At 36.5% G+C, this 17,315-nt stretch overlaps 1 protein-coding gene across 1 annotated transcript in view; it reads right to left on the bottom strand.

Annotated features, from left to right (window-relative positions):
• The window catches only part of Lrrc36 (leucine rich repeat containing 36), a 59,902-nt gene that overhangs the window by 14,386 nt on the left and 28,201 nt on the right, over positions 1-17,315 (bottom strand). Inside the window, exons 6-8 of the mRNA XM_027953963.2 lie at positions 5,550-5,677; positions 3,808-3,859; positions 389-829 (exon numbers count right to left, since the gene is read on the bottom strand). Coding sequence (XP_027809764.1) covers positions 389-829; positions 3,808-3,859; positions 5,550-5,677 — 621 coding nt within the window. The remainder of the gene's footprint in view (positions 1-388; positions 830-3,807; positions 3,860-5,549; positions 5,678-17,315) is intronic.

The following is a 17,315-nucleotide window of genomic DNA, read 5'->3' as shown; positions in this document are numbered from 1 at the left end:
TGTAGATTTCTGGAAGTTCCATGGACCACTGGAGGCCCTGAAATACAATTTAAGAAATGTTAATGTGTCAGGTGTTGTGGCTCACACCTGTAATCCCAGCAGCTTCAGAGGCTGACGCAGGAGGATTGCAAGTTCAAAGCCAGCCTCAGTAATTTAGTGAGATCCTAAGTAACTCAGTGAGACCCTGTCTCTAAATAAAATACAAAAAAAGGGCTGGGGATGTGGCTCAGTAGTTAGGTGCCCCTGAGTTCAATCCCCGGTGTCAAAAAGGAAAAGAAAAGAAAGAAATGCTAATGCAATTTAAGAAACATTAATTCCAAAATTTCCAGTTATACTTTCTACCTTCATGCCTATGAAAAAGATCTGTAAACTGACAGGAAGCTATTACCTGAACTAAGCTTCAAAAGTCTTTCGGTGCTGGAGTCGGGGTTTGACAGAGAAGTCAGTAAATCTCCACAGGAATGGGATACGGTGGCCTTTATGTCATTTGGAAAGTTTGTGCTATATTCTCGGTAGTTCTTGTTTCTCTGAGGCCTTTTACCAAGACTTCCATGCAGGGGTCGAGTTTGAGAATAATGACCATCATAATTTTCCAGACCAACATCAGAAGGTATCTGATAGGGATGGATCTGGCTAGAATCACCCACATCCAGGCGTTTACCCAATGAGGCATCATGAGAAAGCTGATAAGTATCAGGTTTTGTTGTCAAGTCCTTTTCTGGAGAAGAACTTGAAGATTTATTGTCCAAAAAAGATATTCGGTACCCATCTCTAGTCATCTTCTCTGGGGATTGGACTGTAGACTGATGAGGCGAGTAGTGTCTGAATTCTAATTACCACCAAGAGGGGAAAAAACACACACAATGAGAATCCTTCATGGGGTGCCTCTGTTCATTGAGCCAGAAAAAATTTTTGGACAAGGTGGTTAATAATTTTGATAAATGGTAGCATAAAGTTACAAGAGAATTTCCACATGGACAACAAAAAATGTGGGAATTTTTATGAAACCAGTAAAGAATATATGAACATTCAGGAGATAAATTTCACATCAATCAAATCCCCTAGGAATTTCCTCCTAAAACTATCAGATCAGAGTTTTCTAAACAGTAATTTCACATAAAAATTTTTATGTACCACTACATGATAATAATTGTGATTTTATGTATTGAGTCTTCAGATAATAATTAGTCTATGATTTCATAGACTCCTTGCAATAAAGCTAAGCCAACTCTTATTCCCAAACTCCATCCAGATGTACTGGGTTAATTCTTGGGGACCACTATCCAATTAAATGGCAGGGAATACAAAACCTATGAAAATCTCTGATTTAGGTACTAACGCAGGTATATTTCTCTCAGATAGGTATATATGTCATCTCCAAAAGTCGTAGGGGGCAGGTAGAACATCCAAAAAAAAAAAAAAGAGAGAAAGCCTTGTGCTCTTTGCTGTTTTAAGAGCTTCATGTGATTAAAGTGATTCCTTACAAAACAAAAAAAATACTGTATCTGAGTTAGTCACAGTAACTCTTCCAACTCTGATGTTCTTAAGTACCTATAAGAACATCAATGTTTTACCAAGGGTCAACACACACAGTATGGAAAAGGTCATAGAACAATATCATTAAGTGTCAAAAAGAATATAGGAACAAGGGGGCTGGGGATGTGGCTCAAGCCATAGCGCGCTCGCCTGGCATGCGTGCGGCCCGGGTTCGATCCTCAGCACCACATACAAATAAAGATGTTGTGTCCGCCGAAAACTAAACAATAAATATTAAAATTCTCTCTCTCTCTCTCTCTCTCTCTCTCTCTCTCTCTCTGTTTAAAAAATATATATAGGAACAAGGGACTTCTGTTTCAAGTAATAACAAATTAGCTAATTCAGACTATCATTCCATTTAAGAATTTAAAGAAGTAGAATGATACATATGCTTAAAAGCTTCTAAAAGCTAAGAAGGTAGGAACATCTAGGAACAACAGGAACTCCTTGGTAAGTCTAGCATGGAAAGCCCCTTTTTAAGATAAAAGGGACAGAAGTACAAGACTAAGGTCCACTCAAAGTGGGGTATTTAATAACACCCTATCTGCAAAACACACACACACCCATGCACACACCCATGCACACAAGCACATGCACATGCATACACACAACACTCTAAAAAAGAACTCTGGGGAGGATACAATATCCAGAATAAAAGTAAACTGGAAATAAACTAGCTCTTGTAATGACTGGTAATACAAGTTTGCATCATCTGGTAGTTCAGAGAACCTCAAAGCTTAAGCTGGAATCAAGGTGACTGATAGTGTTTTGGGTGCCTGGTAGAAGCAAATGAAAATCTGTTCTAGCAAAGATACACTCATTTAAGACTAATAATTAATTGTTAGTTTAAAATAATTATTAAAATAACCAACAAAGAGCCAAAACAAACAAAGAGGAGGCAAGACAATATGAGTAAAAACCAGTAGAAACAAACAAACACAGACCTCCCCCAAATCAAACATTATAAAAAGCAGTTATAGCCTATAAAACAGTCATGCTTGTCATGTCTAAAGAAATATAAAAGAAGTCTTCACTCTACTGTCATGTACATCTAAAAAAAAGTCTGGATTTTCTTCTTAGGACTTGAAAAAGCATATAGAACAACAACAACAAAATTGGAATGAAGAATTCAGCAGACAGGTTTAATAGTAGATTAGATATAGTTGAAGAGAATGTAAGATTGGTCAGAAGGAATTAAACAGAGTGTAGACCAGTCAAAAAAAGATGAAAAATATAATGACACAAAGAAGACAAAATGAAAATCTCTGACATATATTTATTTAACTAAGAATTCCAGAAAGATAAAAGACACAAAAGAATGGGGGCACAAACAGTATTCAAAGTGCTTTACAGAAATAATGAGACACAATTCACAGATATGAGAAGTATAATAAATACCAAACAGAAGAAATAAACAAAACCCCAAGCTGGGTGTGGTGGTACCTGCCTGTAATCCCAGGGAGGCTGTTCAAAGCCAGCCTCAGCAACTTAGTGAGGCTCTAAGCAACTTAGTGAGACCATCTCAAAATAAAAATTATAAAAAAGGGGGCATGGGATATGGCTCAGTGGTTAAGTACCCCTAGGTCCAATCCCAGGTTCAAAAAAAAAAAAAAAATTCAGACATCACAATGAAATTTCAGAAAACTAAAGACAACTGAAAATTCTAAAAGCAACCAGAGGTTTAAAAAAAAAAAGATTATCTTTGCAGGAGTGATAGATTTCCAGCTAACTTCTCAACTATTCTTCAATATTCTGAAAGAAACAACTGACAATCTAGAAGTCTATACTCAACAAAATCACCCTTCAAGAATTAAAATCCATAAGAATAACATATATCAGGAGGGTAAATGGAAAAAATGACTTTAGGGTCTATAAATTATCCAGGAGAAGACTTAAGATATTGATTAATTTTAAAATTGTAAAAGTTAAGAACACATATTGTTGTTTTGGGAATAGTATTAAAAGTATAGAAACTGTGTGTAACTTATAAACTAATGGTGGTAGTGGTGGTGAATGAATAGAATAATAACAAATCCAGAAGAATGCAAGAAAAAAGTAACAAAATAGTTAGCCAATATAAAAAGAATAAAGGAGGCCAGAATATCCACTCTTCAAGCAAAAAATCAAAACCTCACGTCACTAAACATTCAAGGCAATCCTCAGAAAAGCAGAAAAGAGTTAGTTGACTAAACAGGGCCTCAGGACTGTGATATCATCATTTCTTAAATTTCATCTGTGTGGGGAAAAATACTCAACAAGCAAAATATTTACCATCATTCTGGTGGCTGTCACTTGGCATCTCCCTTCTTGTCACTTCCTGCATCTAAAAGAAGTTTGAAAGTTTAGAAAGAAGGACATATACCAGCATTCAGACATAAGCTCATTAGACGAGGGGTTCAGAGTACTTTCCTATTAGCAAGGATGTTCATCCATGGAAGCAGAGAAACCATCCTTCAAGCAAAGGTCAAGCCTATTTTAAAAACAGTCAGAATACAGGAGATGCCAGAGTTTCTTTGAAGCAGGTAAGGAGACTCCTTGAAAATATAAAATATCTTAGAAGATAAAGGACATTCCAAAAGGTGAAATACTATATTTTCTCTGCTTCAGATAACTCAGCATAGAAATTAGATGAGGCCACTTTTTCTTTTTTTCCCCTCTATTTAAAGGATTCCCATATTTATTTTACCTTTTGGTAAAGCTGAGTATCAACCACAGGAACTAATAGAAGTTTTAACAGACTGGAAATTAATCTTAAGCATAACTAGGTAAGGGCTAAAGCAAAAAAAAGAAGACACCTAAGGTTTGGTTTCAAAAAAAGGTTCTTGAAGTATATTTAGTGTCTTTTTGGTAACCAGGCAGAGAAAGAAGTTCCACTTCCTTGTTTGTTAAACTAAAAGGATTACAGCAATTTCCTTTTCCTCTCCAAGAAGAAGAGTTTTTTTTTTTTTTTTTTTTTTTTTTTTTTTTTTTTTAATCTAAGAAGTTCTAACTTTAAATGTAGATTGGAGTATCCTTTTCTCCATTTCCTTATATTTTTAAAAATGGTAAGAGTGATTTTTTTCTATGTCACCCAAGTAGAATCTTTAAGAACAAGGAAATCAATTAAGTGCTTTATTTAAAATTATTATTTAATAATAACAATAATATAATAATAATTTTAATCATAATTATTATTTCTTTTTAAAATAAAATATTGTATACTCAAACTGAAAAAAAATCTTACTAATTTTAATAGTACAGTCTTGATCATCCAAATTGTACATGATTCAGAGTCTTTGCTTCTTTTCCCTCTGGTTATTTTCTACAATTTCATTGCTCATACAAATTTATCAAAGAAAAGGCAAAGGGAGAAGTTGAACATACAGTAGTCAATTCTGCTCTTTGTATCATATTCACTCCCACAATAAATCTTATATAATGGTTGCATGACTTTTTCTCGTCAAAATTTTCACTAAAAACTTGTTATTTTTAATTCTTCCCAAGTTTTGCATTATTTCATCCTTCCCATTGTCCATCACTCCTGTGCCGTCTTCACCCCTTAACTTTTCTTTCTTTTTTTTTTTTCCTGTTACATGGAAGAAGCAGCTCTGGGAAAGCCACTCCTGAAATGGAAGACTCTATAATTAAAAGGTAAAGGTAGAAAATGTTAAGAGGCAACCAGAACAGGAGATGGAGAAATTGGATAGAGAGGAGAAATTTTATGACCAGCCTAAAGATATAACAGTTGCATCCTGTTTGAGAACTAAAATACCTGGAATAAAATGTACTAAAGTTTCATACATAAATATATAACATTTGATAACAGGTTAGTGAGAATAAAGAAAATGGAGATTGAAATTAATAGAGAAAAGTATTCTACACCCTGTCTTGCCATTCTCTTTTAGAGGATCCAAAAGTGCCTTTTTTCAAACAAGGCCTCTTAGGCCTTCATAAATAACTCAGTGAGAGTCCACTGAATTACTAGTATTAATCATTGGCTAGTCAACTGATCAGTAGGGGAGTGAATACATTACCTGTGGCCCCAGTGGGAAAGTGTCTGATTTCTGACCTGGTATACCATTGCCCTGGGTTGCAGAAGTGCTGGTTAGGGAATCCTTTATTTCCCGGTTGGGAAAGGGAATAAAAAGTCCTTTGTTTGAGTCTGTGTTAAAAGAAAAAGAATACAATGAAGCTCTGACTGGACTTTAAAGGCGAGGATGTCCTATAGAAAGATACTGGAGGAAGGGTAAGTGCTAGTTCTGTTGTCAACACTTGAACACCAATTCAACAATCTCCAGCTACAGGAAGAGATGCTGGGAACAGACTTTGGGATTACACTTCACAGCATTCTAATCAGTAGTCTGCACTGATTCACCATTTCAAACCAGCCTCCTTCTGCCTTGATTTCCTCATTTGTAAAAAGAGAACACCTAATCAGGATCTATTTCATGGAGAGTATTTCTAAATCTTGAGGTCATCCAATGTTTTTTTAAACCATGATTAGGGAAATAACTTTAAAAATAAAAAGAAACCCAAAACTCAATCCTATTCATGGCACCTGGAAACTGATATTAAGAATAATCAATTAGGAATTCTGTTAGGTTGTAACATTTGTACAAAAGTGTTTTTCATATCCCCCCTCTTTTTTTTTGTACCAGGGATTGACCCCAGGGGTGCTTAACCACTGAGATACACTTTTTCTTTTTTTGAGACAGGATGTTACTAAGTTGCTGAGGCTGGCCTCAAACTTGTGATCCTACACTCACAGCCTCCTGAGTTGCTGGGATTACAGGCTTATACCACCATGTCTAGAGACTTTTTGCATATCCTTATTTTTAAATATTTTTTTTAGTTGTTGATGGACTTCTATTTATTTATATGTACTGAGAATTGAAACCAGTGTCTCACACATGCTAGGCAAGTGCTCTACCACTGAGCCACAACCCCAGCCCAGTTTTTTGCACATCCTTAATCAATACTTTTAGTTGTAGGATTCTGGGATCTGGGGTTTTATGGGGGAACTTGGATGAAAAAAAATGTTTTGCATTTGTTTAGGGAAATTCTCTCTGGCAATATTGTGCAAGAATTAAGATAGTTTCAAAGGCTTGTGTCTCCTTCAAACAATGTGCTGTTCTGCTACTTTCTGTTCTCAATCTCTGGCAACAGAAAGCTACTAAGAAAAGTGAATGTGAGTGAGCAACAGCATGAATAAAGCTAGCCTCCTGGGAACCAGCCATTGGGTCCCTTTGGGGCTCTAAGATGCTTCCTATTTCTGCGTTGCCTTGAACTGAAATGTCCTATTGTAAGCACAAAATACTCTTCCACCATTGGACTTTACAGAACTGTTCTCAAAATAACAAAAGCTCTTAAACTTTGTTTGCTGGTCCCTATTGCAGTAATACTGCAGAAAAAAAACAAACCAAAAAAAAAAAAAAAAGGTGAATAAAAGCTGCTGGTTGTAACCTGAATCCCTGCAGAAAAGGCAAATGTGGTCAGTAGGCTGTAATTTGGGTTCAGGCTCCTTTCACAAGCCTCCAAAGGTGTCCAAGGCCCTGCTCCACCCTTCTCTTCTTCCTCCAACACTTGTGTTCCTGTCCATATTCACAGGTTCTTTTTTTTTCCTTCAACATATTTCTTGGTTCAACCAAATCCCCGACAGTCCAAACTCTTTGGTAAGTGCTACCACTACACCTTTTCCTGTGTTTTAGCTGTCACCTAAATCCGGATGACCCTAGATTGAAATTTCTTAACTCTGATGTCTCTTTTGATGTCCATATCTACATTTATTGATTAGTCCCAAAGAGTGCCCCACAGAGGCACAAATACAAATTCAGTATTTTCTGAACCAAACTCACTGTCTTTTTCCCCCAAATATTCCTTCTGTTGCCTTCCCAATCTTTGGCATTGGCATTCTTACTGAATCCCTCAAGACAGAAACTTATTCTGAAATAACAAGTGTTGGTGAGGATGTGGGGGAAAAGGCATACTCATACATTGCTGGTGGGACTGCGAACTGGTACAACCAATCTGGAAAGCATTATGGAGGTTCCTTAGAAAACTTGGAATGGAATCACCATTTGACCCAGCTATCCCATTCCTTGGTCTGTACCCAAAGAATATAGTATAGCATACTATAGTAATGCAGCCACATCAATGATTGTAGCAGCTCAATTCACAATTGCTAAACTGTGGAAGCAACCTAAATGCCCCTCAATAGATGAAGGGATAAAGAAACTGTGGTACATATACACAATGGAATATTACTCAGCATTAAAAGACAATAAAATTATGACATTTGCAGGTAAATGAATGGAGTTGGAGAATATCATGTATAAGTGAAGTAAGCCAATTCCAAAAAACCAAAGGCTGAATGTTCTCTGTGATAAGTGGATACTGATCCATAATGGGGGAGGGCATGGGGAAAATGAAGGAACTTTCAATGGACAAAGAGTTGGAAGGGGAGGGGAGGGGTATGGGGGCAGGAAAGATGGTGGAATGTGATGGACATTATTACCCTAGGTACATGTATGACTGTACATATAGTGTGATGCTACATCATGTACAATCAGAGAAATGAAAAGTTGTGCTGCAATTGTGTACAAAATGCACTCTGCTGTCATATATACCTAATTAAAATAAATAAATAAATTTTAAAAATAAAAAAATCTTATTCTGGAACTCTCAGTTGAAATTTCAATCAATTATCAAGATCTATAGATGAATCTTTTTCATGGGGGGAGCTTTATTTTAATTGAAATACAATTGAAATATCATTCCTTTCATTTTATTTATTTTTTATTTTTGGCAGAACTAGGGATCAAACTCAGGGTCTTGTGCATGCTAGGTAAGCATTGAACTACCTTCCCAGCCCCAGTTTTACCCTTTTAAAGAGAACAATTCAGGAGCTGGGATTGTGGCCCAGTGGTAAAATGCTTGTCTCACACAAATGAGGTACTGGATTTGATCCTCAGCACCACATATAAATAAGTAAATAAGGGGCTGAGGCTGGGGTTCAGTGGTAGCGCACTTGCCCAGAATGTATGAGGCACTGGGTTCGATTCTCAGCACCACGTATAAATAAATAAAATAAAATAAAGATCAACAACTAAAATATATATATAAAGGTATTGTGTCCATCTACAACTAAAAATTCAGGGGGTCTTAGTGTATTCACAAAATTGTACCACCATCATCTCATTTTAGAACATTTCATCACCCCCAGGAGAAATCCCATGGCTATCACTGCCAGTTCTCCTATCCTTGCCATCTTCTGGAAACTATCAATATACTTCCCATCTCTATGTATTGGCCTATTCTAGATATTTCATATAAATGGAATCATACAAATATGGCCTTTTTTGTGTCTGGCTTCTTTCACTTAACATGATGTTTCCTTTTTTTTTTAAATTTAGTTTTTAGTTTTCGGCGCACACAACATCTTTATTTGTATGTGGTGCTGAGGATCGAACCCAGGGCCTTGCACATGTTAGGCGAGCCCTCTACCACTGAGCCACAATCCTAGCACCAGCATGATGTTTTCAAGATACACTTTATATCATGTATTAGTACTTCATTCCTTCTCATGGTTGAATAATATTCCTTATATGGTATACCACATTTTGTTTACCCCTTCACTAGTCAATGGACTTTTTGCTATTATGAATAATGCTGTTTTCATTCTTGTACAAATGTTTGTATAGACATAGGTTTCTATTTCACATGAGTATGTGAAATAGAAAGAAGTAGTAGAATTGCTGGGTCAAATGGTAACTGTGTTTAACTTTTTGAGAAACTGAAACTGTTTTCCAAAGCAGCTGTACAATTTTACATTCCCATCAGCAATGTATGAAGGCTCTGATCCCTCCACATCCTTGCTTTCAGTTTTCTCCTTTTGATTATAGTCATCCTAGTGTGTGTGAAGTGAAATCTTATTGTGGTTTTGATTTGTATTTCCCTGATGGCTAGTGGTGTTGAATATTTCATGTGCTTGTTGGACAGTTGCATATCTTCTCTGGAGAAATGTCTATTCCAATCTTTTGCCTGCATTTTAATTAAGTTGCTTGACTTTTCGTTATTGAGTCCTAAAATTTCTTCACGTAGGCCAGGCATATGGCAATCCCAGTGACTTGGGAGGCTGAGGCAGGAAGATCACAAGGCCAGCCTCAGCAACTTAGTGAAACCCTGTTTCAAAATAAAAAATAAAAGGGGTTGGGGGTGTAGTTCAGTGTAGAGCACCCCTGGGTTCAATATCTAGTATTGCAAAAAAAATTTTTAAATAAATACTAGACCCTTGCCAGATGTACAATTTGCAAATATTTCTTCCTACTTTGTGAGTTGTCTTTCCACTTTCTTGGTAGTATCTTTTGATATGCAAATTTTTAATTTTGAAATCTAACTTATCTGTTTTTGTTTTTTATTTGTTTGGGTTTGGGGTGTCATAGCCAAGATATAGATCACTCTTGAAAATAGAAAATCTGGTACTATGTCACCATTATGACTAAGTATGTCATATACAGCAATCAAGAAAAAAAAGCAATTTGTACACTTAGGTAATTTTTTTTCTTGTCTTATACTCCAGTACATTTTCTTTTTTTCAGACATAAGCTATGTCCAGCACTTAATTCCAAGGCACATGTAATTATGACATTATTATGCAGCCCAGGTTTTTACACCCATATAATCAAGGTGACAGGATCATATTGGCTTGTTAATGCTGATATATGGGCAAAGAACTAATAGTTGGCTACTTCAACTACCAGTAATCACAGCTGGGCAAGGCTCTGCTTCACATTTGACCAAAGACATAGCAATCCACGGGAAGTAGAAACAGAAATGCACTGCCCAGATCACCATCAGGGAAGGACTTGTTTCCTAGCTCTGGGAGGGCACTTCAGCTATTTGCTGTTCAGGGTCTATGCCAGCTCCAGAGAATCGCCTCCTGATGTCATGCCCTTTCACAAAGAGTCCACTTTCCGTGACAAAGCTAGGCAGGATACAAAGGCTCAGTCATTTAAGCCTGGTAGGGGACATTCAGAGGGACAGTTTTTATTTCAGAGCTTTCTTTCTTCTCAACCCTCTTGATTCCCCTTCTTCTTAGTGTTGATCTGAAAAGAATATCTTGTGCCCTGGATTCAACTGAGATGAATTTTTAAGAGCAGAAATAACTTGTCTTTCACTAATTTCTAAAGTAAATGAAACCTGAGCCACTTCCTTTGAACAGCTAATAACCAATAAAAATGTAATCCTCAACTTTTAAAATATTATATGTAATAACTGTTGAAGATATGATAACCACAAAAGGAAATTAGTATTTTTACCACCATGAACAGACTTCCATGAACACTAACCTCAATAATTTTGTGTTTTTCCTCCTTAAATAACTGTTATATTTTTTATTCAGAAATTCAATTTTTCTGAAGCTGGACTCTAGCAAAACAGAGTAAGTAAAAATATTTAATGTTTTGTCTCCAGGCTTTCTTTTTATATTCTCAAGGATTTAACCAACCTGTGCTTCCTCATTTGCAGTTCCACTACTACTGCACCACTCAGGACAGGTCCTTCTTGTCGCCTACTTGGACTGCTGACTCTAATTCCTGCCCATCTGACTGAATTTAGCTTGAGCTATATTTTTACTTCACACATCATGCTTCCTCTCTAAAACATCTTTAATTGCTACCCATTTTCAAGGGAGCAAAATGAACATGATTAGTACAGGGGCTTTTTGCAACTTGGCCTTAGCACCAGCCACAAGGTGAGTCAATTTCTTAATATGTATGCCTGGATTTGATAATTCTTTTCTCTACATTGACTGCCCTTTCCCCTCAATTATGTCCACTGAGTGCCTAACTTAAGTGTCTCCCCTCTTGGGAAGCCTTTTCTCAGGCCCCCAGTCAGTACTAACTGCCGTTGCCTCTTTCACACAGCTCTGTGTCTGCTGCTGTCTCAGTCTGATTTGTGACCTAATTAGCTGTGATAAATTGCTCTGTATTGGAGTATATGAAGATTTGACACTATTGTGTCATTTCCTTATCTGCCAACCTCCTAACAGTATTTTTTGCAGTAAATATACACTTCTTTGCTAAATTGCTCTCCTTTCCACTAGGGTAGAGACTATCCACCTGTGGGAGGCCGCCATGTCATGTGACCCGCATTCTTCCTCTCCTGATTGATTGGTTGAGGCACTGTCGGTCACTTCCAGTGATCTGGCCACTTTCAAGTGGCTGTAGACGGTAGCCCCAATCTTGAGAGTAGTAAAAATGTATCAAAAGTGTCTTCATGCATAGGCATGCCTTCTTGAAGCCCCATGGGTGGAGCTACGCTCCCCTATTCCTAAAGGTGATATTAACCCTTTGCCCTGTTTGGGATAAAATGTTCCATGGAAACACCCTTTGTGTGTCCCCTTCTCTTACTCTGCCTTTGGGTGTGGCCTTCCTAGATGTCAGTCAACCTGCTGCAGCAGACATCATGAAGTTAGACTCAGCTCCTTGAAACCTGACCTCTTGCCTCATTTGAATGACTTCTCAATAAAAGGGGTCAGCACGAACTCGCGCTCTTTCCCTCTTTCTGCAGACCTTTAAGGTTGGAGGAGCTGTCACAGGACTTCCAAAGAAAAAGGTATATCTGTCTCTTGTGTGATTATTTTGTGCAGCCCATTTCCCCTGGAGTGATCCTGAGTGTTTTTGTCACTGGGAACGCGACATCCACCCCCCCCACCATTCACTACCTCCCTCATAGAAACACTACCCTCCCTATAACAGTTCTAGACTGCCAACATCTGATTCAAATTTGAGAGAGAAATGAACTTCTTTCTTGTTTAACCCACTATTTTGGGAGGTCTCTGCAGATCCAAGTTGACTTTTATCTAGCTAAAACTCTGTCATAACTAAACCGAGATGATGAGAATCAACAGGGTGAACTGGATTACAGTAAAGACACATCTGCTAGGCCTAGGAATGAACCATTGGGGTATTGTAGTGAAATTTTCTTTGCTTTTTTAAAATAAGAGATTCATGAAATCGGTATACTTTAGATGTGACTTAATTTATTTATTGAGGTGCTGGGGGATTGAACCCAGGCTTCTTGCATTCTAAGTAGGCGCTCTATTTCTGAGCTATATACCCTCAGGTGATTTTAATTGAAGGTGAAAAGATTGCTTACAAAATAAGTAGATTCCCTTTCAATTCCCAGAGTCCATGTGTGGTATATACCTATATCTATGGGATAGATGTACATTATCTTTACTAAAGCATTCTTTATTTTCCATAATCTGATCTTCTACCCAATACAAACCCTCTACCCCAACCACACCATCACCAACTTCTTCATGACCTTCATTATCATATTCATGCAGCTGTTCACGCCACTCCTACTAACCAGAATGGGCTACTCCTTCTCCCTTCAGGCCATCCCACAACTCCACAGTTTTTAAGTTCTGATGCCATTGTGTCCACAACTGCCCCAAAGTCTTTCCCCACTGTCCCAGCACATTTGAGTTTCTACAGCATGTCATCATCCATAACTTTGTTTCTCAAGCTCAAAATTTTTTGAGGTATTGGGGATTGAATCCAGGGGTGCTTACTAAGCTATCTCCAGCCCCTTTAAAAAAATTTATTTTGAAACAGATTCTTCCTAAATTGCCCGGACTTGGGGCTGGGGATGTGGCTCAAGTGGTAACGGGCTCACCTAGCATGCGTGAGGCACTGAGTTCGGTTCTCAGCACCTCATAAAAATAAAGATGTTGTGTCCACCTAAAACTAAAAAATAAATATAATAAATAAATAAATAAATAAATTGCCTGGACTGGCCTTGAACTTGGGATCCTCCTGCTTCAGGCTCCCAAGTTGCTGGGATTATAGGCGTGCACCATTGTACCTGGCTAAGAATCCAGTTTGAGAAACTGCAATGTAAGAAACTAATCTCAGTATATAATGACATCTTATGGACTATATAGGAAGGCATTTGGACATTTTTTTTTACAAAGCTCTTACCACAAAATCCAGCAATTTTGTTCTTTGGTAGTTATCCAAATAAACTGAAAACTTATATCCACACAAAAATCTACAAAAGATGCTTATAGCACATTTATTCATAATTGCCAAAACTTGGAAGCAACCAAGTTGGATAAGTAAACTGTGACACGTTCAGACAGTGAGCTACTATTCAGCACTAAAGAAATAGCTCAACCCATGAAAAGACACAGGAAAAACAAGAACATTTATTGCTGAATGAAAGAAGCCGATCTGAAAAGGTTACATGCCATATGATTCTAAGTATATGACATTCTGGAAAAGGCAAAATGATGGAGATAGTAAAAAAATGAGTGGTTGTCCGGTTAGGGGAGGAAGGGATGAACAGGTGAACACACTGGATTCTTAGGGCAGTGAAATACCAACTGTATAATACTACAATGGTGGATATATGTCATTTGACACTTGTTAAAACCAACAGAATGCACAACAGCAAGAGTGAACCATAATGTTTTGAGTAGGTTCATCTAATTGTAATAAATGTACTAACTTAGTACAGGATGTTAATGATGGAGGACTTTATGCATGTGGAGGGTGGTATATGGAAACTCAATCCTCTCCTCAATTTTTCTATGAATTTAAACTTAAAAATAAGGTCTATTTTGAAAATAGCAGTGTATTACTGTAAAAGAACTTTTTTGACTTAACACCTTTTCAATTCTTTCATAATTATCAAATAAAACACAAAAATTGAGGGGTCTTCTGAGATGTATCTCTAGACTAGGGGTCCATGGTCCTGAGTGTAAGGATCTATACCATTTATTTGACATTTTCATATATACACCCATAATTGTTACTTAGCTCTTTCATGTTTCATTTTTTCTAATGATGTTACAAATGCTTCAAGAAATATTTCTTTTTCTATTTTCAAAGTATATGTTTCAGAAAATAAGTTATAATTTTATAAAAATAGGAAATATCTTTTAGTTGAGGAATAAAAAAATTTCACTAAAATGAAAAGACTTTGAGCTGAGTCACAAAGAAAGGGTAGGATTAGATTAAAGCCTTCCAGAAAGATGGCATTAACTTAGGGTGAGAGGAGGGAGAAAGGAGGGAATATGTGGGAGGAGGGAGTGGTATGGTTTCATTAGAGAATTGGACATTGTAATAGAGAAATAGGAGATGATATTTTAGGTTAGGAGAAGAAATAAATTCAGAGTTTAGGGAAACTTTGTATGCCAGGCTAAATGGTTTAGACTTAATGTGGTAGTTGAGTGGGAACCACTGAGGTTTTTGACTAGGTAAGTATAATTAATTATCACAGGTGTATTTTAAGAGAATTAATCTGGCAGCAATATATAAAATGAATAGAAGGAAAAAGGAGACTGGGAGGATTTTGATGGTACATGGATGGGAGTTGGTATCTCAGCTCTGCCAGTTAGTGTATTACTAGAAAAGTTATCTCAGATCCTCTGTCAAACCTTTCAAACCACCTTTAAGGTTGGAAGGATTAAATGAGATCATGGACAGTACCTGGGCCAGAGTTTTACTTTCAGTGAATGATAACAATTAAGGATACTGAAAGGTATAAATATTCCCTGGGGCTGTAGAGGAACAACAACATCAAACATCAATATAAGCCAGGCATAGTGATGTTTGCCTGTAATCTCAGGTACTTGGGACTCTGAGGCAGAAGGATTGCAAGTTTGAGGTCAGCCTTAGCAATTTAGCAAAATCATGTATCAAAATCAAATTTTAAAATGGACCAGGCATGGGGGCTGGGGTTGTGGCTTAGCAGTAGAGCACTTGCCCAGCATATGCAGGGTGCTGGGTTCAATCCTCAGCACCACATAAAATTAAATAAATAAATAAATAAAATAAAGGTATTGTGTCCTCTCTCTCTCTCTCTCTCTCTCTCTCTATATATATATATATATATATATATAGGCATGGACTTCAGTGGTACAGCCCTTGCGTGGCATGGTAGAGCACTTTCCTGGGGTCAATCCCCAGAACCACACACACACACACACACACACACACACACACACACACAAATAAATAAATAAAGAAAGAAAGAAAGAACAGAAAAGCAACCAAACAAACAAACCCCAACATAATTCAGAGCTATAGTATAGTAGTAGAGGAGCTGTTAAGGATGGGGAGAGAGGTTCATTTGTCTTTTGTCTTTTTAAGGGTACATATTTAGCTTGAGGGGCTGAAAAGTTATAGATGGGAATTCCAAGTGTATGTTACTCATTGATCAACAGAGATGACAGAATGGTACAAAGCTAAACTATTTTTTAAAAATCATATAAAAAATCTTTTTTCCCACATTTATTTATTGGTGTGTTATAGTTGTACATATGGATGGGATTTCTTGTTACATATTTGTACATGCATACAATGTAACTATATAATTTGGCCAATATCACTTCCCAGTACTTCTCCCCTCCCTCTACACTTCCACCCCTTAGGCTCTTTCCTTATCACCCTTTGATTTTAGGGGATCTTTCTTTTTCCTCTCTAGCCTCTGCATATGAGAGAAAACATATGATCCTTGACCTTCTGAATTTAACTTAATTCACTTAACATGATGATCTCTAGTTCTATCTACTTTCCTACAAATACCATAATTTAATATTTATTTTTGGATGAATAAAATTTTCCATTGGGTATATATACTACATTTCTTTTTTTGATAAAAGGGTAATATATTTTTTAAAATATAATAATACAAAAGTTGAGATGGCAGAACTAAGACCCTAACTATCATATGAATATCTGTAAATAAGTTAATCTTACTAATTGAAAAGATGCCAGGTTGGATTACAAATAAAATTTAATTATATTCTGTATGCAAGTATATATTTTAAAAAAGATTCTGAAAGCTTAAAGTAAAAAAATGACAAATATATATCAAGAAAATTCAAAGAAAAAGAGCCTAAGTGCTGCAATTCTCAACAGACAAGTTGTTAGAGGAGATCAACTTTATAATGGAAAATACATCCACTATCTTTAAAGGCTTGTGCATGGAATAACACAATATCAACATTCATAATGTAAATTGACAAAAGTAAAACAATCTACCATCCTAAGAGGAAAACTAAATTCTTCCATCTCAGTATATGACAGATCAAGTAGCCAAAAGTTATTACTAAAAAAAAAACACAGATGAAGAAAAGATAAATACTGTGGATCTGAACATTATTTATGAAACTCAAAATACAGAAAGGAGAGACAGAATATTAAAATATCTATGAAATCAATAAAAATACCCAGCAAATTACAGAAAGTAGAAAAAGTAAGAGAAGTTTATTTCCAAACACAAGGTAATAAAATGAAATTAATAATAAAATTTAAAGGGGTAAAAGCTCCATTTTAAAAAGTTATTTCAATCTATTGAAATATGCCACATTTTCTTTATCCATTCATCCATTGAAGGACAGACACCTAGGGCTGATTCCATAGTTTAGCTATTGTGAATTGTATTGTTATAAACTTGGGTATGTGTGTATCACTGTAGTAAGATGACTTTAATTCTTCAAGATAAATACTGATGAGTAGTTAGACTAGTATTTTAAATATGAGAAAATATAAATAAAAATTTATTTACTTATAAATCAACTTCTGAAAATAGATTTGATCAATACGGACAAAGAGTAGAGAAAGAGCAGGAGAGCTGAAGACATAGCCCAGGTATGCTTATTTTTGGGATGTGGAAAGAGAGGAGACTTTGAAAGAGTCAAAGTTTATGTGGTAAGGAGAACAGGAGGAAGATCCAAGATAGTAGGCGTTCTCTGCCCTTTCAAAATGCTTGTTAGAAGAACACTG

This window comes from Marmota flaviventris, chromosome 18, assembly GCF_047511675.1.
Source record: "Marmota flaviventris isolate mMarFla1 chromosome 18, mMarFla1.hap1, whole genome shotgun sequence".
NCBI lineage: Eukaryota > Metazoa > Chordata > Mammalia > Rodentia > Sciuridae > Marmota > Marmota flaviventris.
This window is presented reverse-complemented; position numbering and strand designations above follow the sequence as displayed.